At 34.7% G+C, this 23,427-nt stretch overlaps 3 protein-coding genes across 9 annotated transcripts; all 3 read left to right on the top strand.

Moving 5' to 3' along the window:
- Positions 1-1,159: 1,159 nt before the first annotated feature.
- LOC107012030 (pyridoxal kinase) lies at positions 1,160-11,402 on the top strand. 2 transcript variants are annotated; one of them, XM_015211749.2, is made up of 13 exons: positions 1,160-1,444; positions 1,532-1,631; positions 3,954-4,047; positions 4,174-4,278; positions 4,681-4,764; positions 5,064-5,137; positions 5,860-5,924; positions 6,754-6,817; positions 8,415-8,480; positions 9,304-9,360; positions 10,367-10,411; positions 10,494-10,547; positions 11,026-11,402. In XM_015211749.2, the coding sequence occupies exons 1-13, from the start codon at positions 1,380-1,382 to the stop codon at positions 11,164-11,166; spliced, it is 1,014 nt and encodes a 337-aa protein (XP_015067235.1). In that variant the 5' UTR covers positions 1,160-1,379; the 3' UTR covers positions 11,167-11,402. The 2 variants fall into 2 exon arrangements, with proteins under 2 accessions (XP_015067235.1, XP_015067234.1); XM_015211748.2 differs by having other exon boundaries at positions 1,162-1,444; positions 1,526-1,631.
- Positions 11,403-12,292: 890 nt separating this feature from the next.
- LOC107009165 (protein AAR2 homolog) lies at positions 12,293-18,967 on the top strand. Of its 2 annotated transcripts, XM_027914677.1 has the most exons (14): positions 12,293-12,484; positions 12,574-12,656; positions 13,404-13,461; positions 13,800-13,859; positions 14,810-14,939; positions 15,521-15,744; positions 15,848-15,940; positions 16,048-16,119; positions 16,416-16,448; positions 17,191-17,331; positions 17,812-17,868; positions 18,534-18,629; positions 18,716-18,796; positions 18,881-18,967. In XM_027914677.1, exons 1-13 carry the CDS (start codon positions 12,389-12,391, stop codon positions 18,755-18,757), a joined length of 1,185 nt encoding a protein of 394 aa, XP_027770478.1. In that variant the 5' UTR covers positions 12,293-12,388; the 3' UTR covers positions 18,758-18,796; positions 18,881-18,967. The 2 variants fall into 2 exon arrangements, with proteins under 2 accessions (XP_027770478.1, XP_015063928.1); XM_015208442.2 differs by having other exon boundaries at positions 12,295-12,484; positions 18,716-18,939.
- Positions 18,968-19,705: 738 nt separating this feature from the next.
- LOC107009012 (nucleolin) lies at positions 19,706-23,231 on the top strand. Of its 5 annotated transcripts, none has more exons than XM_015208258.2 (4): positions 19,706-19,837; positions 20,180-20,299; positions 20,624-20,852; positions 22,249-23,231. In XM_015208258.2, the coding sequence occupies exons 3-4, from the start codon at positions 20,699-20,701 to the stop codon at positions 23,046-23,048; spliced, it is 954 nt and encodes a 317-aa protein (XP_015063744.1). In that variant the 5' UTR covers positions 19,706-19,837; positions 20,180-20,299; positions 20,624-20,698; the 3' UTR covers positions 23,049-23,231. The 5 variants fall into 5 exon arrangements, with proteins under 5 accessions (XP_015063744.1, XP_015063743.1, XP_027770855.1 ...); XM_015208257.2 differs by having other exon boundaries at positions 20,176-20,299; XM_027915054.1 differs by lacking the exon at positions 20,624-20,852.
- Positions 23,232-23,427: the final 196 nt, after the last annotated feature.

The following is a 23,427-nucleotide window of genomic DNA, read 5'->3' as shown; positions in this document are numbered from 1 at the left end:
AAATCCAACAATTTTAATATTTTAATTAAAATTTGATTTTTTTCGGTAAATCAATTAATAAAAAATATGAAAAGTATAAAAAAGAATATAAAATTAACGCTAAAAGTTCACAAATAAATATAGTAACCTTTAATTCTACAATTTTTTAGTATTTATTTTTAATTTTTAGTTTAATTTTTTTCGATAAGTCAATTATATTTTCCTATTTTTTTATTAATAAATTACTCATTTTCGAAACTAATTATATTTTTCTATTTTTTATTAATAAATTACTCATTTTCGAAATTTATCGAAAAAACTAAAAATAAGGTTACTATATTTATTTGTGAACTTTTGGCGTTAATTTGATATTTTTTTTATACTTTTCATATTTTTTATTAAACAATTACTCATTTTTGAGATTTATAGAAAAAATCAAATTTTAGTTAAAATGTTGAAATTGTTGGATTTTAAGGTTACTATATTTATTTTTATTTTTTTGCTTTAATTTTATATTATTTTTTCATATTTTTCCTATTTTTTATTAATCAATTACTCATTTTTGGAACTTATCGAAAAAAATAAAAATTAATCAAAGTTGTTAGAAACGGGTCGAATAGTTTATTTAAAAGGGGATTGATCTGTGGATCGAATTAGGTGTTTATGAGTCTGAATCGAATTCCTTTCCATTTTCATATAAATGTCATGTGTTAATGTCAAAATGACATGACAATTCCATGTGACATTTAAATAAATGCAAAATGAGTTGGATATGTCCAACATGACAAATAACGCCCATAAGGGCATATTTGGACCAAAAGTTACATAACGAGGGCATGAGTGAACCAAACTTTAAACGAAGGATATATCTAGACCTTTTCGAATAGTTTGAATCTTCAATTTTCTTTTAGAAAAGATATAGTATTAATTTCAATACTATACCATATTTGGTCACATACTTTTGATTCCCATAAACAAAGTATACGCACGTTTTGTTGGTAAAATAGGAACTCATATATTTTGTTTTTTTATTTTTATTTTTCATGTAAATTTAATGCTTATATTAAGATTTGATTAATATAAATTCACGAAAGAAAATATATTCTTATAATAGAAGAAATTATGGAATTGACTAAATTCGTAGACTGTACGCAACCTCTCATTTCCAACTTCCTATATACGCCGCAACCCTAACATATATTGTGATTCGTTAGTCATCTCTATCGCAAACTAAATAGAGTCACCTAACCGACTCAGTCAGAGAATCTAACCTAACATCAAATCTCCAAGTCACAATAATTTAATACAAAAAAAAGACTTTTTGATCACACTATTGTTGCAAGGTTTGGAAACTGGTAATACATTATTAAATTACAACTTAAGCTTTTCTCTCTCTCTATATGTTTGTTTCTCCACTCATCACTCGAATTGGATCCAGTTCAATCCGAAGCTTGTCGAATTTCAGGTGAAGTTCCTTTATCTTTTAGGTATGTATTACTAGTAGTGTGGGTGATTCTGTTTTGGAGTAATTGAAGTACTTTTGTAGAACCAGGTGCTTGAAGCAATTGCACATGGCCCACCCACCGATCCTGGCGTTAGCAATTCCATCGGATACCGGTCGTGTCCTCAGCATTCAGTCGCATACTGTTCAGGTATCCCTGTTTTTTTCTGACTTGGTCATCAATAAGGGCCTCCTCGATCCCAATTTTTGGTTGAGTAGTAGACTAGCATTTGCTCAGATTTTATGACATAAGAGTTTGAACATATAAACTTAGATTTCCAATAACTAGCTAATGTGCTATGTAGACCAATTTTAGTTAGCAGCTCTTTAATAGATGAAATAGTTTAAGATACTGATAGAAACTTCCACCTTGTTATCAGTGGTAGTATTGAGGATTTTCACTGAGGGGTTCGAAAAGTAAAAATGTAGTGCCTGCTATTTGAACTTGAAGTGATTTTTGACCCTCTACACCATCGAGTCAACCTTTAGTCTTGTATTGAGGGGATTTAAAATCTACATATGCACTAAAAATTTGAAAAACACTTTATATAGTGTAATTTTTTGCCGAGAGGGCGAGGGTTTGCCCCCTCTTAGATCTGCTCCTGCTTGTTTTGTACAAATACCTGCCTGTGCAAGTAATGAGTGTTGAAGTATGTCCTGCACGAGTATCATAGCTTGCATTGCAGCACATGCTACTAGTTGTGAAGCCAATTTTTGTACTTTCTGATATCTTCAGTAGTTGAGGTGATATACTTAATTTTGTACAGTACCTGTTTTGCGAACTAAAAGCTACAATGTTTCAATGTGAATATGTATCTACTATTTGTCTTGATAGGTATACATGATTAAGTTGTTACCTGATGCGCAAAATCGGTATAAACCAAGCGCTTTGGTAACCAAGGATAGGATAATATCAACATTGTATCGACATGGATTGGTTCGAATAATAAATCAAACAACTTGCTAACTATTATTCAGGGGATAGAAACTTGAATTTATTGTGGTTGAAAACCACGATTAACGACTAATAATGTAAATTAAGAGAATTAATCACAAAAGCAACAATTACTATCAATGTGATAAGTAAGGGACAAGACAGGTGCAAGACAATAATTTGGATAGTTTTTGTTCAATATACAAGTTTAAATTCTTATCAATTCTCACGGTTTCGATAGTTAGTTTAAATTTTTCTTTGTATTAAATCTAAACTTAAAATGAGAAACTAATTAAAGCACATTGAATTTAGATATGCATGGACACGGGTAAGGTTTAATAAGGTTTAATATTAAGGAAAAAATGTCTCTTCAAATATTTTTCCTCTTGGTTTAATCAACAATCTCGAAACTCTTTCAATTACTTGAAATAAATAATAAATCAAATTAAACAAGTTAGGGCAGAGATATTCACTAATTTATTCCTTTTTTGATTAAACAAAATATTGAATGAAGCCACAATTATTTCAAATTCCATATCGAGTTCAAGAATAAAACTGAGAATCAAAATCCACTGTAATTTATCAATACACCATGTCTGTCAAAACCCTGAAGCAAGCTACTCCATAATAACAAAAAAGAACATAGAAGAAGAAGAATGAGGAAACAATACAATCAATGATTAATCCGATCCGTATTGAGTTGAAACGTGATGGAAGTGGTGAATCTCGGGCTTCCAATGCTCTTCTACTCTCCTTCATGCTTCCTGGGTCAAAAGTTCAGCTAAAACTTAAAACCGTTCTTAGGGTGTATTTATAGATGTAGGAAAAGTCTCTGCATTGCTAGGATTTGAATGTAATGGTTACGTAGCACCAATATAACGTAAACTCTAAACCAGTAAATTTCTCATCTCTGCCACAATGAAGTGAGGTCATCTAAAAGAATTATTTGACATGGAATCTCCTTTTGTTTTGTTCTTCATTTGACATGGAATCTCCTTCTATTTCATTCTTAGTGATAAGTAAGATTTTTGGTATTGCATTTAAATGTTCTTTTCTCAAGCACCGAGTAAGCAGTTCTCAGAATGTATTTGATTCTCCACTGATTCGGATATCAGCATGTTTACAGGCTACAGCTACATATGTCTTTAGGAGCCATTTGGTCATTCTAGGAGTTTGACCTGACATCCATTTAGCTCCATATCTTGCAAGGTGTTAATTAACCACCTGCATGGTGGTTGGTTTTTTAAATTGAAATGACACTCACAGAAGAATAGAAACCTTTTTCTCTTTTATAATTGTTGTAGTACTTATCATCAAAACTTTACCTTATCAGTTATCAGTTTTAAAAAAAAGGAAGGGAAGGATAGAAAACCTTGATCTTTTAACTATTGACTATGAGTTCTTTGTAAAAAAAAAAACCACTATTGAATATGAGTATATGATGTTAGATTATTGATACTCTTTTTGTGTTCTTCACACATTATTGTGTATATTAATATTTGATCAGGAGGTTATTTTCCAAATTTTGCTTTTACATAGGGATATGTGGGCAACAAGTCAGCAGTATTCCCCCTCCAACTGTTGGGCTATGATGTGGACCCAATCAATTCTGTACAGTTCTCAAATCACACAGGCAAGCTGCTTATATCACTTCATTCAAAGAATCTGAGGCCTGAAATACGGTGCGAGGTCATCTGTTAACCTGTAAAATCATGTGAACTGGATTATGTTATGGTTAATTAGCTCGAGCACTCTGCAGGATACCCAACCTTTAAGGGACAGGTTTTAAATGGAGAACAATTGTGGGAATTAATAGAAGGTCTTGAAGCCAATGGTCTGTTATATTATACTCATCTGCTGACAGGTACTTTGAATGAGTATTCCATGATGTTTTTTATGACATACATTCATGCTTGAAGGCTCTGATACCAGAACTTACATGTCAACAAACTTTTATATTTAGCAGTTTAAAAAATGTCTTCTGCTCCTTCATCTATAGCTTTCAGTACGTATAAAATGAAATTGCAAAAAGAGTTTTGGTTACCTTGCATAGACTAGTTACCTGCTGTGTCTTGTGTCAATCCAATTATCTGTCTTGTGTTTTGGGCTGCATTTATTTGCCATTATAGGAATTCAGACTGCTTCTCAATTTGATCCTTCTTTTCTATTGACAGGAATCTTCTTTTCTTTTTCTCATTGTTTTCCCTCTTTGTTTGTATGGAATACTTTGTTGGGATCAGATGCTTATATTGACTAACACTTGTAGGTTATATTGGTTCGGTCTCCTTCTTGAACACAGTACTGAAAGTTGTTGATAAGCTTCGATCTGTCAACCCCAAACTTAAATTTGGTGAGTATTTCTCCAGGAGCAAATTTTTATGTTTCATTTAGGAAGATAGATTCTTTCCAAATTACTGCATTTACAGTTCTCCTCATGTAGTCAAGTGTCTCCTTATTTCATCGCTACTGTCTTACGGCTTAGGAGAAGGTGAATTTCAATGTGGTAATTGCTGGTGAGGTGTAATGCTGTTTTAGATAGATACTAGGCTGTTATACCAAATTGCTTCTCTTTCTAGATGTATGTAGTTGTACACATATCTTTTATGTTTGTCCCTTCCGATTCTCGTTTTAATAAATTTTATTTGTCAGTTTGTGATCCTGTGATGGGTGATGAAGGTAAGCTATATGTTCCTCCAGAGCTGGTGACGGTATACCGTGAAAAGGTAATTCTTTTTAATTTTGCTAAAACAACATCGATGTGAATAAATCATAACTAGCAGTTAAAAGAATCCGTCATAAACATTGTTTTGATCGACCAGGCTTAGAAATGGATGAGGACCCAAACATTTTACTGCTCAGTCATTCAGTATGCTCCTAGCTGCTTGTTGTGATAACTTCAGCATGTTAAGGGACTGAGCCTGTCTTATTATTTATATTTTTGTTTGCACTGATTTGATATTGCCCATAACATTATATGACTATCTTACTTGCAGAGGCAATGCATTTTCTTTATTTAATGTCGTATAGTGGACTCTTGTGGTCCAAACCTTCTCCGGTCCCCACACTTAGAAGGAGCTTAGTGCACCAGGCTGCATTTTTAACAAACATGTTTTGTAGCACTATTTTGAGTTTGTGGATCTTTGGACATTTATAACTTGTATCATTATGGAATTTTCTTTCTTGCTTTGGGTGGTGAACATTGATTATAAAACTTGTTATGGATGTGAAAAAATCCTCCTTTTCTTCTTTTTGATCTTTTGACTAGACATGCCAACTTAGATCCAATTATATAACATGCATTAAGGATGCCAACTTAGATCCAATTATATAACATGCATTAAGGATCGGAACGTGAGAGTGGCTCCAAATAATGAATTGGTGACTGAATAATGTCTGGATTGGAGCATTTAGTGATGTTGTTTAATTTGTTGTGTTGCTTAACTAGGTTGTGCCTGTTGCTTCAATGCTGACGCCTAACCAGTTTGAAGCAGAACAGTTGACTGGGTCCAGGTAACATTTCTAGGGGCCGTTACTTATCCCTAGATTAAAATTGCATTTTCAGGGTATTTCAGCTGAATGAAGACATGCAGTCTTACAATGGTAGACTTGATTCTCAAGTGGTATGACATTTGTTTGGGTGGGTTGGGGTGTGGGGTGTGGGAGTAAGTCAAATAGTGTTGGTTATAGAGTTATAGGTCTGTAAAATGTGAAAGGTTCCTCCTTTATTTGAAATAGCTGTCTTTTCTAAGTTTGCTGGTTAATCTACTTACTCACTAGACCGTTCATGCAAGGTTTTGGAAGCTTTAACTTGAAGCTTGCTTAAATAATGTATTTTTTTCTTGTGAATGCACATGTTATAAGGAATTGGAAGCACAGTTGATTTTGTCTTTCTTCTTAATCTTATCATATAGTTAGAAGCTTTTGACCAACTAATATCAGTATTATCGTGAACTCTTACTAGGTTTTATTGACTATTGTTAGTTCTATAATGTTTTTGGAAGTTGTTAAAGAAGAGTGGAACTTCATTTTGCAAAATAGAGAAGAATGACTTAGGGGGTGTTTGGATTAACTTATTGTGCTGTTGGCTTTTAATCACTTTTTCAGTTTTGGAGGTGTTTGGAAAAGTAAAAAAAGTGATTTTAAGCACTCATCCTTAGGTCAAAAAAGTTATAAAATTGCCAAAAGCCAAAACTAGGGTATCCCCTACTTATAACTTTTAGCTTTTTGACTTATAAGTTACTTCTTATAAGCTTATCCAAAGGGCACTTAATCTTGTGCTTTTCATTTATTTTCTTGCAATACTTCTACCTAATAAGGATGTTTTTTTTTTTTTTGACAGAATCACTTCTGAAAAAGATGGGCAAGAAGCTTGCAACATTCTGCATGCTGCTGGGCCATCAAAGGTATCCTGATGTACTTAGAGATCTAAATACTCTTAGAAAGCTTTCTAATGCAGTCATATTTATAGCAAGAACAATTCGCAGGAAAGTTTTTTCTGTTGCTTATATTTCTTTTGCAATTACTTTTTCTCCTTAGGGCTTCTCCTTAACCTTACAGCACTTTCTTTTCACAATGGTGTTGCACACTTCTACTATTACACCAGGTACCTGTTACCTCCCACCAACACCAGCACCGGGTAAATCTACCAAGCAAGGTTTTGAAAGATAGGGGAGAATCACCCGGTGTTTTTTACCCTCCACTAAGATTTGAACCCTAGTTTCAGATGTTTTTTTACCCATTTCATTAATCACTATGACACATCCTAAGGTGCTCCTTAACCTCAATGCACATTGCCAGCCATGTTTTGCCTTGGATTATTGATATTGGAGCATTTCATGGGAGTCTTCTTGTTGGGAACCTTGTATAGTAAAAGATAAACATATATCTGATATTGACTTCCTGTAAGGATTTGCTCCTAAACTCAAACTCTGTCAATGCTGAATATATGGTGTAGAGGATTGCTGAATTTATGGTCCCACGAAAATAACTTTAATTGGAATCAAGATTTTCAGTCCTTATATGTCTTGGCTGAAAATTTTGGACTGGTCTTTGGGTCAACCGCTCTATGCTCCTCAGCAACTGACAAGTGAAAATTGTAACATTTTTTGTTTCTGAAGCATGTTACCTTTTGATCAATTAAATAACTTTCCCTCCCCCTATCTTTTTATCTCTTTCTGAATCTTTCCATGAGTTTGTGAAAATGCCTCCTACACAATGCCATCATCACATTTTGAGTACCCACTATGTCTTTTCTTCGATTTTGAATTTGGATTACCTTGAAACTTGTGTAGGAAGGGTTCACTTTTTGTTATGCTTAATCTCAACTTTCCTTCCCAAGGCAGAAGGGGGGAAGTGGCATTACCTGAAAGAGGTTGATGAGCCTCAAGGGCTGTTACTTAGGCAGCTTGTGGCTCTAATCACTTATTCCTGGAGCTCATGCTCAATTGTCACTCATTTAAACTTGACTATTCTCTTATCTAGTCTGGTGTTCATAGTCTCTAACTCGAACATGAAAAATTACGGAGATCTAGAAAAAAGCATTTTGAAGTCGGGTAAATGTAGTGATTGTATTTTAAAAGAGAAGGAAGGGAACAATCAGCAGCTCTGAGTGTTGGATAAAGCTAGTTATATGCTGAAGTTCTACAATTATACATTTTGTTGTTTTTTATGTGGATACGCTAGTCATAAAAGTTCACCTTAGTTCAAGTGAATCTAAATATATATATTTTTCCAAAGACAAGTGAATCTAAATATATATTTTTCTAAAGACAAGTGAATGTAAATAGAGTGCAATATATATTCTGTTTGTGGAATGAAATGGGCCTAAATAGAGGCTAGAGCGCAATAGATATAGATGATGCGTATAGCCTCCCATTTTTCGTTAAAAGATAAAATAAATTTAGATGCTGATGTATTGTATTTTTCTATAATATCGTTCAGGCCTTTGTGTTTTTTGTTTTGCATGTATTGTATCATTCAGGTCTTTGTGCTCTATGTCAGGTTGTTATTACTAGCATAAACATTGATGGCACTCTTCTCCTTATTGGCAGTCACCAGAAAGAAAAGGTAAATGACATGATTGTCTATCATTTTGATATCAGGTACTTTCTTAGAGGGTAGTCCTACTTTCTTTTTATGGTAAGTCAAAAAAATAGTGTGCATTTCCTTAAAAGAGCAGATTTTTTAATACATTTTAAAGCAAAAGTCTAGTGGATCCAATTTTATTTCTCTCAATACAGTTTTTCCTCTATTGTCTTATCCAACAGCAAAGTTGACATGCGATTCTACATTGTGCCCCAAATAATAACTAAAACTCTCAGAGTTCAACTTTCCCATCCTAGTGGGCTAGTACTCGCTGCGTTCACTTTTACTTATCCATTTTTACTTAAAAATAGATGTCCATTTTACTTGTCCAGTTTAGAAAACCAAGATAATTTATATTTATCCTTATTATCAACTATAGTCATTTTACAATTCATTTATCAAAGCATTGAATTTCTTTTAGTCAAAGGGGTTATAGTAAAATAGTCATTCTATTTATTGCTCCTTAAGGGGTGTGTCAAGTCTATACTGGACAAGTAAAAATGGATGGATAGTGTAGTACTAATCGAATTGAAATTGGGACTGAAGATATTTCACATTGGATTTCGATTTATCATCTGGTCAGCATTTCGTCCTTTCCATGACATCATGCAAACTGGAAATGGAATTTGCATGTGAGCTTTCTTAAGATTGCGATGCAGTTAGTTTATCCCTACTATTGCTCCCATGAAACTGCTTAATTATGAGTTTTAAGCATATCACTGTTCTGTTTTTATTTAGGAATGATTCCACTAATCAATGTTATTTTCACTAAAAAGTTATATGATACGGATATCTAATTTGACAGGGTCAATCTCCTGAGCAATTCAAGATTGTGATACCGAAAATTCCTGCGTATTTCACGGTATGTGTCTTGCAGCTAAGATAATTAAAGAAATTTGACTTTGGAGGGAAAAATTTTGCTTCGTTTTTCGTCGAAATTAGTGTATTGCATAAATTAGTGCTTCGCTGGAATAATTGATTCAGGTTATAAAGATTATCCTTTTCTGGGGTTTAAAGGGAAACACTCCCACATAGATTACAAGTAATGTAATCAACACGTTTATTATTTTTCTCCTGTGGGGGGTAAGTTCCATGGAGAAACATTGAAACGACATTTGTTACTTTGCAAAAATCTGAGCATCCAATCCAAATATTTGATCAATAATTGGACCAGCCCAAGATTCTTATAAACTCCTTTGAAGTCGCTAGTCAATTTATGTGGGATAATTTGTTAATCTCCTTGCACATGTAACTTGGTCTTACACTTCACAAGTGAATTTTAATGCGTACGTAGGGGTGCAGAAGGGACGTTCCAAATTTGTCATGATGTGACAGATACGCACATCTAACCCAACACCTCTAAACAATGGGCAGAATGTTCATCTCTCAGAAGCCCGTGCATAGTCCATTTAGACAATTAGTAACTCCACACTTTCAACTTCTTAATTTGTCAGAAATCCTATATATGAGACTTAAGTTTTTCCAAGTGTTCTTTCATTGTTTTAGGAGTTCAATGCTTATTTTTTTAGTTGTTGGGCAATGTGAGCTCCGTCTAAGAGGGAGGAAGGGGGAGAGAGCTGGCATCGACCGCTATGCATCTAGTTATTAGATATGTCTTATTGTGCTGGTTTCCAACATGATTATTCGTGCTTATTAGATTTACTGAGATTATGCCTACTTATTAAGATATCAGGGATATCATTCAGTTTTCATTTTGAATAAGGCTGGTGGGTGTGCACTTTTTACAACAATGTAGAAATCCCAGAAATTGATTATGGTTTCTTACTTTAATGCTCATTCACCTTCATCGGTTTCTCAATACATATTAGCTCTTGGAAATTCATTCAATATACATTACATGCTTGCAGGGAACGGGAGACTTAACGACTGCTTTGTTGCTTGGCTGGAGCAATGTAATGTTTGACTCAATTAAGACAGTCTGAGCTTTATTTCCCACCATAATCTTCTCTGATATTAATTTTTTATCTCATACAGAAATATCCCGATGACCTCGACAAAGCGGCAGAGCTTGCTGTCTCAAGTGTACAGGTACTAGTGTGCTTCCCTGTTGTTTGTGTACATCCACTCATGTAATGTCTTAAAATGTGGAGACTGGATCGGCATTTTGAATAAGTTACTATGACAGCATCTAACTAGTTTGATTGCATTGTCATGATTTGGGAAATTTGTTTCATAAACCTATGCTAATATCCAGGAGCTTTTGCGCTTCGTTAACACCAGGAATTGTAAAACAGCTATGAGCCTTCTGCCGGACTGAACAAATATATAGGCTCATGCTTTTATATAGCTGAAGGTTAAAACAGCGGCTATTCTTGACTTGTGCCAAGAACAAATATAATGTGTTATTTAATTAATTTTTTTTTTTATGCAACCTAGTCGTATTTTTAGTCAAAAATTTGGGTAGTGTACACAGTGCACATTCAACTATCCAGAATTTTCATGCTTGTGGCGAACATTAGTTGCTTTCTCTTTTCTCAAATCAACCAATTTTGTTTGCTTGATGCAGGCACTTTTATTGAGGACACTAGCAGATTATCAGAAGGTTGGCTATGACTGCCAATCAAGCAGTTTGGAAATTCGGTTGATCCAGAGCCTAGATGACATCCGCAACCCAGAAGTTAAATATAGAGCTAAAAGATATAACTAAGATTCTGTTGCGGTCTGGTCTATTTATTCCTTTAGGATAGTCTCAGTAGAATGAAACAGTTTGATTTGTACACAATATAAATAGAGTGGGCCATTTAGCTCTTGTTGCTGAAGACGTTCATATCCCCCATTAACTTATAATTAGATGGCAACAGATAGTACTGAGAAGAGCATCCTGGGAAAAGAGGGTATGGCAATCGTTATATTCATTTTGTTATTGCCTTCCTTTCTCCTTCATTTGTTTGTGCTTTATCCTTTTGGCTATTCCGTGCTTCGCGAAACTTGAGAGGGATAACACTTGTATACATCTTCTCACCTAAAGGAAAAATTACAGGGACAGGTCTTGGTATTATTTTAATTATATAGATACCTTGCTCCGTTCTCGTAGCCTCTTGGATCAACGAACTGAGGCACGAGTATTCATTTGGCTGGAATAAAACAATCATTTTTCATGTTATGGTGGGTTTAATCAACGTCAACCATCACTCCTTTTGAAAGAAGAGAAGACCCCCAATGTCGACTAGTTTGGGGGTAGAGTGTAGACCATCCACTTTGGCTCACTCGAATAGGTCGAGTAGAACCTCTCATTAAGGGGAGGGAGCACAGCACAATTACACACAAGTTGAGGCAACTCTATGTATATCCTATCCTGCCTGAGCTTTCTAAAAACTAAGTGGGTGTTTAGACGTAAGATTGGTGAAATTTGAAAAAACGTTGAAAAATTGGAGTACTAGGTCTTGGGTAGGGATCTCCCAAATGAGGTATGCATGTTTTCTCAGTTGAGCTTAATTATACTGGAGTGAAGTTTACCTTGTGCGCATTCAAAAAATAGTTATTGTAGTTCCCTTTGTCATACATAGAAGTACTCGACCTTTGATATAAGCATTGATATCTGAACTTAGTTGTTTTAGATTTTTGAGAACTATATTTCTTAAAAGTTGTACAAAAATAATTTTTGGAAAATTGAAGCTATACGTAGGTACTAGTTCCCCGAAAAAGAAAAAAAGAATCCATCGTGATGGGGCTAATTTGAATTTGTCGGAAAATGAAGGGCAGTCATTGTAATTACTCTTTCTCACAAGGACCAATAAGCAGTTTCTACAAATTTGAGGGGCAGAACCTGATATTTTCGTTAAACTTCATCGGAACGTTTAAAGAGGTTTCTGGAACCTGGGCTCGCGGGAAAGCCCGTTCCAGTAACAACAAATTGGAGAGTTCAAAAAATGGAAGCTGAAGCAGCATTAGAGTTAGTGAAGCATGGCGCTACCTTGCTACTTCTTGATGTTCCTCAGAATACCCTCATCGGTATTGATACCCAGGTCTGTTTTAATTTTTTGAATAATTTGCTGTTCAATTTTTCCAATTGATTAATTTCGTTTTAATTTGAAGTAGTTTCGTTATTCTGTAGATGTTTTTCTCCGGGCCTAATTTCAAAGGTGTGAAGATGATTCCTCCTGGCGTCCATTTCATCTATTACAGTTCATCCAACAGGTGCTTTTTTTTAGCTTGAATCCCATTACTTATCATATTCTTCAGGAACTAATTAAGCTTCTAGGGTTGTGGAGTAGTCATCCTGAAATATTGGTTTCGAAGTACTTAATTATAAGTTAAAAGTGCTGGAAATATGATTATAGCTTAGAAATGTCAAATTATGTACTCCAGTTTGCTGTTTCTAGTGAATGCTGCAGTGACTTTCCTGTTAGCAATTCTGGTTTCTGATTGTTGCATAAGAACCCATTATGTCGCTTAACCTTTTTACTGATATAGGCTACTCACTTCAATATCATAACTATAAAGTTTAGGCCTAGAAAACTCAAATTAAATTCTTCTTGTTTCAAGTGAATGGTAGAGACGGAGCTAGGTGGGGGTTCATGTGTTCGGACGAACCCAATAGCTTTTCCGTAAACCCTAATTTGTACTAGAAAATTAATTAAATTTTTTTTGTATATTAATTTGTGAACCCCTAACAAAGTTGATTAACGGTTATTAACGTAATTTAGAATCCCAAACTCCTAATCCTTGCTTCACCTCTGGACTCATTGAATGGACGTCTCTGACCTTCTCCCAACAGTTTATCATTCATTTGTGCTGTAAGAATCATGTTCTGTTGCCAGATCTTTTAATTTTTGTACCATATTATTCTTTGTTGCTGTTGTTTGGTGCTCTTTTGGTTTCTCTCTCTTCATAGAAAACGAGATGATTAGTCTCTAATGTTGTCTTTTCTTCTTCTGGGTGCAGAGAAGGGAATGAGTTCTCACCAATAGTTGGTTTTTTCGTTGAGGCTAGCTCTTCAGAGGTTAACAAAAGATCTCATTTGCCACTTCTGCATTTATTTGTTGATCCACTCATGTTTGTAATTGTTCTGAGCGCTACTAATGTTGATAGCTAGATAGTGTTTGTACAGTTTTATGATGCCAAACCATAGACACAGATACAATTATATTACCATAGGTTCATTATATGCTTATCTCTTGCTTTTTTTTGTTGATTTCTTTTTATTCTATGTTTGAGCAATTGTTCACTTGTCATTGATGTACTAAATGTTGCTTGTTTTCTTTTATGTCAAAGTATGTTGGAAAAATGTCTATAAGTATGTTGCTTAACTTAATCTGTCTTCCAATGATAATTGAGCAGGTAATTGTTAAGAAATGGGATTCAAAGGATGAGCGATTTGTCAAATTATCCGAAGAAGAGGTGAGTTCTCCGAAGAATTTTCGTTACTCCTCTTTCTCTCTTTTCTTTTCCTCTTCTTTTTTTTTTTGTTCCTTGTTGGTGATTGGTTATGTGTGCAGAGAAATCTGCTATGATCCAGCATGTTAGAAGCTAGCCATAACATATTAGCTAATAAGGTGGAGCCCAATCTTATTAACCAGTACGATACTTCATCTTTTCTCGACTATTTTGGATGTTATTGGAATTATTTCCATGGTTACTTTCTTTGCTAGATAAAGGTAATGTTATTATTTCCATGGTTATGAAAGCAAAAAATTGATAAAGATTACTGCCTAAAATTAAAGAATTGACCTCCATAATTAAGAAATACTAGTACTTTCCCGTCCCTACGTCTGTGCAAAAACTTGGAGACTATTTGAGAAGGATGGAGTCTGTTAGCTGGTTTCTACCTCTGTTAGTCTTAGTGAGCATGTTGTCCATTAGTTCATCCTACTCAATTAGATGAACTTAGATGCACATATAATTTCACTTGCATACCAATTAATATTTTCCATAGCACAATTCTTTTCCTCACATGATTTTGATGATAAGAGAACATTCATTAACATGGGACTAGTTTTTTTGATGAAATTAGTAAGGGACTAATTACTGACTTGTTTGACTGGATAACTGCAAACTGTTGATGCTGTAGTGCAAGTTGAGCTCTTCCATTAGTTACATGTCCTTGGATAAATCGGACAATAATTCATTTTGGTGTCATCTACGTATGATCTCTATGCCAGTGGAGCTTCAGCTTGTCTACTGCACTGGTGAACTATGATTTTCTGTGTATTATTTCATCGGAGACCTATGTTGGAATTGGTTTTCGTTTAATGCAACATTATTCTTAAACATATCTATGGTGTGCATTTTTATTGCTTTAGAAGACTTGTTTCCTTTTCAAAAAATGATTATATCCGGTTTATTTGAAGGGAGAGAGATATGCTCAAGCGGTGAAAAAGTTGGAGTTTGACAGACAACTTGGCCCTTATGCATTGGATCAGTACGGAGATTGGAAGCGCTTATCTAACTTTATTACGAAGAGTACCATTGGAAGAATTGGTATGTACATTGCTTTCACATGGTCTCTTAGTGTTTTGACGATGAGAACTGAGGGCAACATCTGAGCCAAAGATGTGGAATCCTTGGTTGAGTTGATTATAAAAGAGTTATCAGCATAAAGAGGTAGAAAGTTTGAGAATATTTGGGAGTAATGTCTCTCAGTCCTTGTGTTTTTCGCGATTAGATGGTGCCTGATATATGATGCCACCTAATCCCATTAGTTGTGCGGCTACTGGCGTAGGTATCCCATTGGTAACATGATAGCATTATTAAACCCATTAATTATCACATGATTTCTCAATCCCTTTTACCGTGAGACAATGATACTTGAGTTCATATTAAAATAAACAACCTTATTGTGAACCCTTTTTTCTCTTTTGCTTTTGTTAATTGTGACCCTTTGGTTTCTTTGACCTGCTCAATGGAATTGGTTCAGCTAGTAAGTCTCATGTCATAGTTAATGGGTTATCAACTTATCTCTCTCTGAGTAAATCAAAACATGAGTTACTCTTGTGTGTGTGATCTTTGCTCTGTCTTGTTATCCTTTTGCTATTCGCTTCACCAGTTTCATTATTTTGCAGAACCTATTGGAGGAGAAATTACAATTATTTCTGAATCTGAAATGGTTGGGAATGTTCATAAGACGGCCATGGAGGAAGTCTTGGCTGAGCAGTTGAAGAGTAGCAAGTTCTCGAAGCCTGATAAGAAGTCTCCAAGTAACGGTTGTTATTACACCTCAATTCCTCGTGTTATAAAGCTAAAGGGAGTTTCAGGACAAGATCTTACTAACATGAATCTGGACAAGGTATTTGGCTTAAATCTGTGCAGTTTATATAAAATTGATCAGTCTTTCTCTTTTTCTTTTCTTTTGCTTTTGAGAATAACTTTATATTTTACCTTCAATGCAGACACACGTATTGGAGACCATTCTGACGAAGCAATATGGTGGTTCAGAAGATTCACTTCTGGGAGAACTACAATTTGCCTTTGTAGCGTTTCTGGTATCAGCCAGCAGTTTCAACTTTTCTTTGCTCTTTAGTTCTTTATGTGATGAACCAACTTAATTGAGAAGACAGTTGTTGAAGTTAAATATGTGAACAATTTACAGATGGGACAGTCACTTGAAGCTTTTCTACAATGGAAGCTTTTAGTCAGCCTATTACTTGGCTGTACAGAAGCTGTAAGTATACATCAATCTCTCTGCTTATATGTTGCTAGGAAAATCTTCCTCTCTACCGACATTTCCTGATGCAATATGGACCTAGAAATTACAGCACACCCTCTCTCTCTCTCTCTCTCTCTTTTCTTGTGATCAATGTTGATACTAGTTATGCTTTCAGATAAATCATAAAAGTCTGAGTTGCTTTTGAGCATAATTTCCATGCCCAGTGGATTTTTGTAACAACCTACATGATAATCCTTGGTCTACTTCTAATGTCAAGTTTGTGTCTAGTCTGACCATTAATTTCTTTGCAGCCTCTCCACACAAGGACTCAGCTATTCACCAAGGTAACTTTCAAGTTTCAAAGAACATATCCTTTCAGTGCATGCTGTCTTATAGAAACATATGTAATTTCCAGCTCTGTGGCCGGAAGCCTGGGCTTATGGAATAATACAACAATTTTATCATTGCATTTCCACAACTCTGTCCAACATAAGATGAAAATGAGAAATCCTATCAGTTAATATGGACAGTGAAAACAAGAAACCCAGTATGTCTATAAAGATTTATTTTGTTTCGCTTTATAAGGAGCCCCTTTATCGTAAGAGTGATCTTATGGTAGAGGCATTCTAAGCAATATGCAGGGCTTATGAGTGATGTGATCTTTTTACTCTGGTTAATGAACAATGAGAATAAGTGTGGCCAATGGTATGGTACTATGCTTCTTGGTGTGAAGTTGGGTAAAAGACCACAGTGAACGTGTGGTTCCATCGTGTTGAACTTTGTATATAGCATCAAAGATGTGGTGCTGCATTTAATGGGCGAATTATTGTACCCTGCTTTTCTAGTAGTTGGGGTGAAGAATATTCAGTGTATAATTCATCTCTCACGATCACTGTTCCTTTCATGAGATGAATGACACGTGTGGATTGAGAATGCACTTGGTGGTGTAGACACTATTACTTTTTCATGTTACTCCATATTTTATATATTCCAGTATGAAAAAGATTCCTTGAATTTATTTTGATCTTTTTCATCTTTTAGATTCATACATGCTGACACTTGCAATCTGTATGTATTTATCATCAGTTCATCAAAGCAATATATTATCAGTTGAAAATTGGATTTCAAAAGGATAGCAAGGATACTAGCAGGGCAGAGAAAGGTGCAACAACCTCTTTGGACGAGTCTTTGTTGTCTGCTGATAACTTCCTGCGCCACCTTTGTAAGGTAAAATCCAGTTCACATAGCAGTGTGTGCTACTTGAGTGTAGGTAAACGGTCTTAATATAACTCCCTGGTTTGTTTCGAATCTGACATGCTCCCTAGATGTAAAAACTCTTCGACACATCTTAGAAATGTTGTTTTTAACGGGGAATGTGATGTCCATGCTTGCTTGTGCATCTCGACTATGCCAAAAGGGACCTGTTACCTCTAAGCAGCACAGGCTTCCACCAAGGCTTGGGAACATGGAAAAAGTCGCCTATCATTTTTTGCCTCTGATGAGATTTGAACCCTAGGTCTCTCAGGGTTTTAATTTCCGCTTTATTGACTGCTGCCATACCATTGTTAGCTTGTAAGCGTTTCACTATGACTTGTCAAGCACTCACACTACCAAGACATATGGCTATGGAGGGTTTTACTTGTGATAGTATATTTCTTGATTACGATAGGATGTATCTTATTGAGCCATCTTTACAATTTGTTGCAGGATTTCTTCTCATTGGTGCTTGATGCCCCCATGGTTGATGGAGACCTCCTGACTTGGGTATGCCTCCAGACGGTTTGATTCCTTTGAAGTTAATTTAGGATGTATTTTCGTAACACAAACGCCAGTGAGAAGTCGGAAACATTCCTTATAATGAACTGCCGCATCATAGTTTCCTGCAATAGTCTTTCTGCAAAAGATTACTCTCAACTCAAATGAGAGTCTATATCTGTCCTGTTTTGACCATGTTTCCAGTGGAATCAACTAGTGAATTTAGTCTACTATCTTAAAGTGGATTTACTTCTTTGTCAAATAGGCAAACGGGATGTCAGCTTTATACCTCAGTCTTTCATCACTAGGAAGGATAATCAACATTTAGTTTGTCCTTTCCCGTTAAGATTGTTGTATTTATTCCTACGTAGTACGTAGTATATAGAATGAAAATATATGCAAAGTCCATGTGCATTTATTTTGAGTATTCTACAAAAATCTCTTACGCACTTCTATTCTTAAGCATTCATGGTACTGTTTTGACATTGTTTTTTTTCATAATCTGCTTGAGTAACTATTCATGGCAAGTATAATCCAGCTTCTGTTCCTCTAGACGTGCAACTCCAGATTCACTGAACAATAGGTTGAAATGCGAGTAAATGAGCTTTTCTTTTCAATTCACTATCTTGAACACATTACTAATTGGTGGGTTTTTCTTCTTTGTTGAATGATAGACTAGAAAGCTGAGAGAACTGCTTGAGCGGACTCTTGGATGGGACTTCAAGCTGGATAGTTCTGTTGATGGTATGCATCTTGAAGAAGACGATGAGGTTTGGAAAATCAGATGCCGGTTCACTATTTTTCTTCTTTTTATTTTTGGCTTCTTCCTTCTCATTAGGTCTTTCGACTTCTGCAGTTTGCTCCAGTGCTGGAGATTCTAGACGATCCTGATCACTGAAAGACAAGCAATATGAATAATATGAGACTTGATCCAAATGTAATCAGCTGTTTGTCAGTACTGATATATCATGATTTCAGAGAGTTGCTGTTGAAAGATTCTGATCTGATAGTTTATATGAAGCTCAATTAATATGAATGGTGCATGCATATATGAACAGAAGGGAGTTACATTTAAACTTACTTGCAATCAGTATTTATTCATATCAAACCGAAAGTCGTGTTTTTTTTTGTAAATAGATTTATCAAAGTGATGTATCTTAATACTTACAAAGAAAAATATTATGGAAAAAATCTTCCGGCCAGAAAATTTGGCTAAAATGATAAAATAATATATTTTACAGTATGTTATTTTACTTTTTTTTGAATATTTTTATTTTTTTAACTTTAATATCTTTTGATAAAAAAATTAGTTTATTTTAAAATAAAAAAGTATTATAAACTTTTAAAATTTCTGACCATTTAGCATTACCCAAAAATTATATTCGGTAAAGTTTGTGCATCCAAAAGTAGAAGCATACTCTTCTGTCTCAATTTTTGGGATTTATATTAGTGTCTTAATTTAAGTGATATTTCTTTTAACAAGTATAAAAATAACTTTAATTAAGTAAAAATAGAAGTGTTTGACAAATATAAAAATAATTTTAATTAAGTAAAAAACATTTCAAATTATATTAAGAAATATTTAACAAGGTTAAAAATAAATTAAAATAAGATAAAAATAAAAAATCGATCTCTCTTATTTTTTATTTTTTAACTTAAAGGTCATATACTTTATTTAAAATTATTTTTTTTCAAATCAATTCAAATGGGGTATAAAGAAGTCCTCTATTTTTTTTTCCTTTTTTACTTAAAAGTTATTTATCTTTTATTTAAAAATTATTTATTTTTTATTTAATTTTTTTTTTAAGTCAATCAAAGGATATATAAACGAGTTAAACTGGTGCCGGTAGAGTCTATATATGTTGAGAGCGGAATTTGGGTCCCTTACACTTCTAGTCATTCTCTTACGGCCCGTCCGCCGTTTAGTTCATTTTCCGGCGAAACAAGGATTATAAAGTCCATTGGAGCTTCCGTTCAGGTTTTCCTACTTTGTTTGCTCAATAATTGTCGCTGCACAAATGAACGTTCATTTTTGTCGGGTCTTGTTGCTTTGGCTGATTATACGATGAAATAAAAAAATGAAGAAGATTATATGATGAAATCCAAATTTAAACCTAAGTAATTCATTGCATAGATTAGCTTTTTGAAGTGAATAAATTAACTGATTGTTGAACTTGAGCAAAAATTACATTTTTCATTCGGTTTTAAAAAAATCTATTTCAGAAACAGAACTAATTACTAGTTGTCTTTCCAAAAAAAATAAAAAATCAGATGTTTCATTTCATTTCGCTCATTGTTTTGAAACTTTTTTGTTAGGTAGTTGCTGTGGAAATGATATAGTCAAGGAGTTGAAGAGCAAACAATTAGTACAGAGGATGTGTTCAAGACCCTTGAAAAGATAGAACTTTTCCAAGTTCATTGAGAATCTCAAAGCTTGAAGGTTAATTTAGTTTATTTACTCTTAAGTTGTTTAATCTCAGTAATGAGTACCTTTACGTTGATGTTGAACGGGTAGACAAGCTTTTCATTTTAATTGCATATAGTCAAGTGTCAACCTTGTGGTGAGATGTCTATGAGTGTTAGTGGTGGGTGCCCATGTAGTTCTTGAACCAAAGAGTTTATATGTTCTGATAGCTTAAATCCTGAGTCCAATAATGGACATAATGGTATTAGCATAGAGGTTTGAGGACAAGTACTATCAACTATGTAATAATTTTCCTTTTTTTTCCCCAAATATAATGAGTATTTTGATTTCCAATTGTAGTTATTTCTCCTTTAAAGAAGCTGATGCGGAGTTAGGGTTGAGTTGTATGTCTTTTTCTCTGCACAAATTGGGGAAATGGCTCGAAGGTTTTCTCGTCTTTGTACGGTTGCCTGCATGTGTAGATCAATTACTGGAGTCAAATTACAACCACCAATCTTACCCATCACATTCCAGTCTCATCCACACACTGTACCCCGTGGTTATCTTTATCCTATGCTCCAACTACAAGGTTAGTTCTCTGCACGCCTGTTAACCTAATTGGTAAAAGTGATAGAGCTCAAAGCTGATTTTCCCTCCCTGTTACATATTGCTGGTGTTTGTAAATTATAAGGCACCGGTTTGGACATTCAAGAGTATTATAAGTGATGGAAATGAGGCTTCTTTTCACGTGGACAGTCTATTAGTGGGAGTTCTCATTGAAATATTAAAAACCCTCGACTGCTCCAAGGCAGTCCAAGGACAGATTCCGAATAAGGGTTTCTCAGTTGTAGGAATAACAGTTTCAAGCCTAAGGACTTTGAGTTATTGATGGACTTCTTTCTTAAGTTTCTACTCTCTTATGCAGTGTTATAATCTCCTATCAAGTGAATCAGTTTTAACCTAGCATCAAGTGGCCTAGTGAATATTTTTACAACACATTTATGTTTCTACTTCAATATTTTACTTCTCAAGTTTACTACTTGTGCCTCTTTTGTTGATCCATGTTCCTGGACAAGAATTTATGTTTTGCCTTTCAGAATTCTTCTGAACTTTTTTTTTAACGAGTCTGCTACATGTATGTGTTAGGAAACCAAGATAATTTTCCTGTCCTCAAACTTCTTTGTTAATACCATTAAAGGAGAAACTACTACGATTGGAAATTAAAAGGTAGCTCACCTCTGCAATTTATCAACAGATATGATTGGCATATCTCAATTGAATAGTCATGAAGAAGTCTTATCACACCTCTGCTTTCAAGATAATTTTCCTGAAACAAATTCGCATGCCTTTCTTGTGACGGGATTTTGCCGATACTCTATCAATTGAGATTTGCTGATGATAATCGCATGTTCAGTTCAAAAAGGACCCTTAAATTCTAATGTTTCTATAGTTATCTAAGAATCTTAGGGCTGTGTTTCCGCCATTGTTATCTTTTAGGCAATCCATACTTCACCTGTTGATAAATTTCAGCTCGCCTTAAAATTTAGTTACTTTTATGCGTCTGCCCAGTACTTGAACACTTCTGTTTTCGTTAGTGCTTTTCAGTTGGTTGTCTGGTTGTTTCTTGAAGTTGTTTCTTCTGTTCTTTGAATTGGAAGATTTTTGTTAAAGTTAAGTTCTGTAGGTTTGTTGTACATCGATAGAATATTTTAGTGCTTGTGCTACATGATTTGGCCTCATTTTTCCTTGAAATTTCATCCAGTTTTAAAAATTCATCCTTCCTTGAAGTGGCCACAATTTCTTTTTAATAATTTAGTCCCTGGACTTGATATGCATATAACTTCTTGATATAGGCTACAAGTCAAGGCTTCTATTTTTAATACTGTAATACGGAGTTCTTTCTGCACATAGCATTTTGGCTTTTCTTCTTCTTGCAAGTATAATAACTTGCAAACAAAATTCAAGAGGTTCTATAATTGATGCAGTGTTGAGATCATATGCACGTAACAGACGTTCCAACTATGATCTATTTGGTGGTGGTATACCTAAACCAGATGAGTTTAAGAAAGCATGGGCAAAACAAATGGATGATGAAGAGAGCCGTCTATGGACAGCAAGTGAAGATGAAAGTGACTCCGATAAAGGTGATAGTCATAGCCGTCTCAGAAAAGAGATTAGGAAAGCCAAACAACGAGCAAAAGCGCAAGATGGTCCTATTGATGCAGATGATAGTGACGAACTGAGAAGTATGTGGTCTGATAGTGATGATGAGAAGACATTATGGACTGGTAGTGAAGGAGATGATGATGATGATATTCCGACTGAACCATACCCAAACAAAAAGAGTGATAGTTACATTGATAAACTGTTTGAGTTTGAGGAAAAACCTAAATATAGAACACTCTCTGAAGCCTTGAAATCTGAGCAGGAACCTGAAGAGTTATCTCCGGGAAAGCAAGCTAGAAAAATTGCAGTGGAAAATGCCCTTAAGAAATTGAAAAAGGGACCTGATGGGCGTTACATCAATGTTTGGGAGGTTATGAGTGATTTGGACATTCTGATTGGTGCTTTTGAGAACATCATTTCGGGACCAGAATATGCTGAACTGAGACAGGGAGGACCTAAGAAATTGAATATGCAGTTCTTCAAAGACATACAAGCTCGTATGAGAGATCCAAACTTTGAGTTCTCTCCTGAAATAAAACTGAAACCAAAGAGCAAATTGGTACGTAGAAAGAAATGGCAGAAAACAGAATCTAGGCGTAGGAAAGCACGGAAGCGATAGCTTCATGGCGACACCTTTCTTTTTTGCATTTAAACACTGTACCAATAGATTTATTTCTTAGTGGCTGATTCCAAGTTTCTTTAACTATTGGATGAGAGATAATTCATTTCAAGAAGAAGATGTGGCAGCTGTTGATGAAATTGCTTACTGCTTTCCCTAAATTATTCATGATTGTTTTAGGTATACCATTTACTTAGATTACTTATTCTTACTGCTGAATGGGAACTCAGATTTCATAGCTAACACTTTTAGATAAGTTAATTGCTCTATGCCTACTTTTAAAGTTTCACATTAATGCTTGTTTACTGCAACTGTAATCTATATTGCAAAGCAGCTAACAAAACAGTAACCTTCCACTGGGTTTTGCCTATGTCTGAAA

This window comes from Solanum pennellii, chromosome 2 (assembly GCF_001406875.1).
Source record: "Solanum pennellii chromosome 2, SPENNV200".
Taxonomy (NCBI): Eukaryota; Viridiplantae; Streptophyta; class Magnoliopsida; order Solanales; family Solanaceae; genus Solanum; species Solanum pennellii.
The sequence above is the reverse complement of the archived record's forward strand: the minus strand, read 5'-3'. Positions and strand labels throughout refer to the sequence as shown.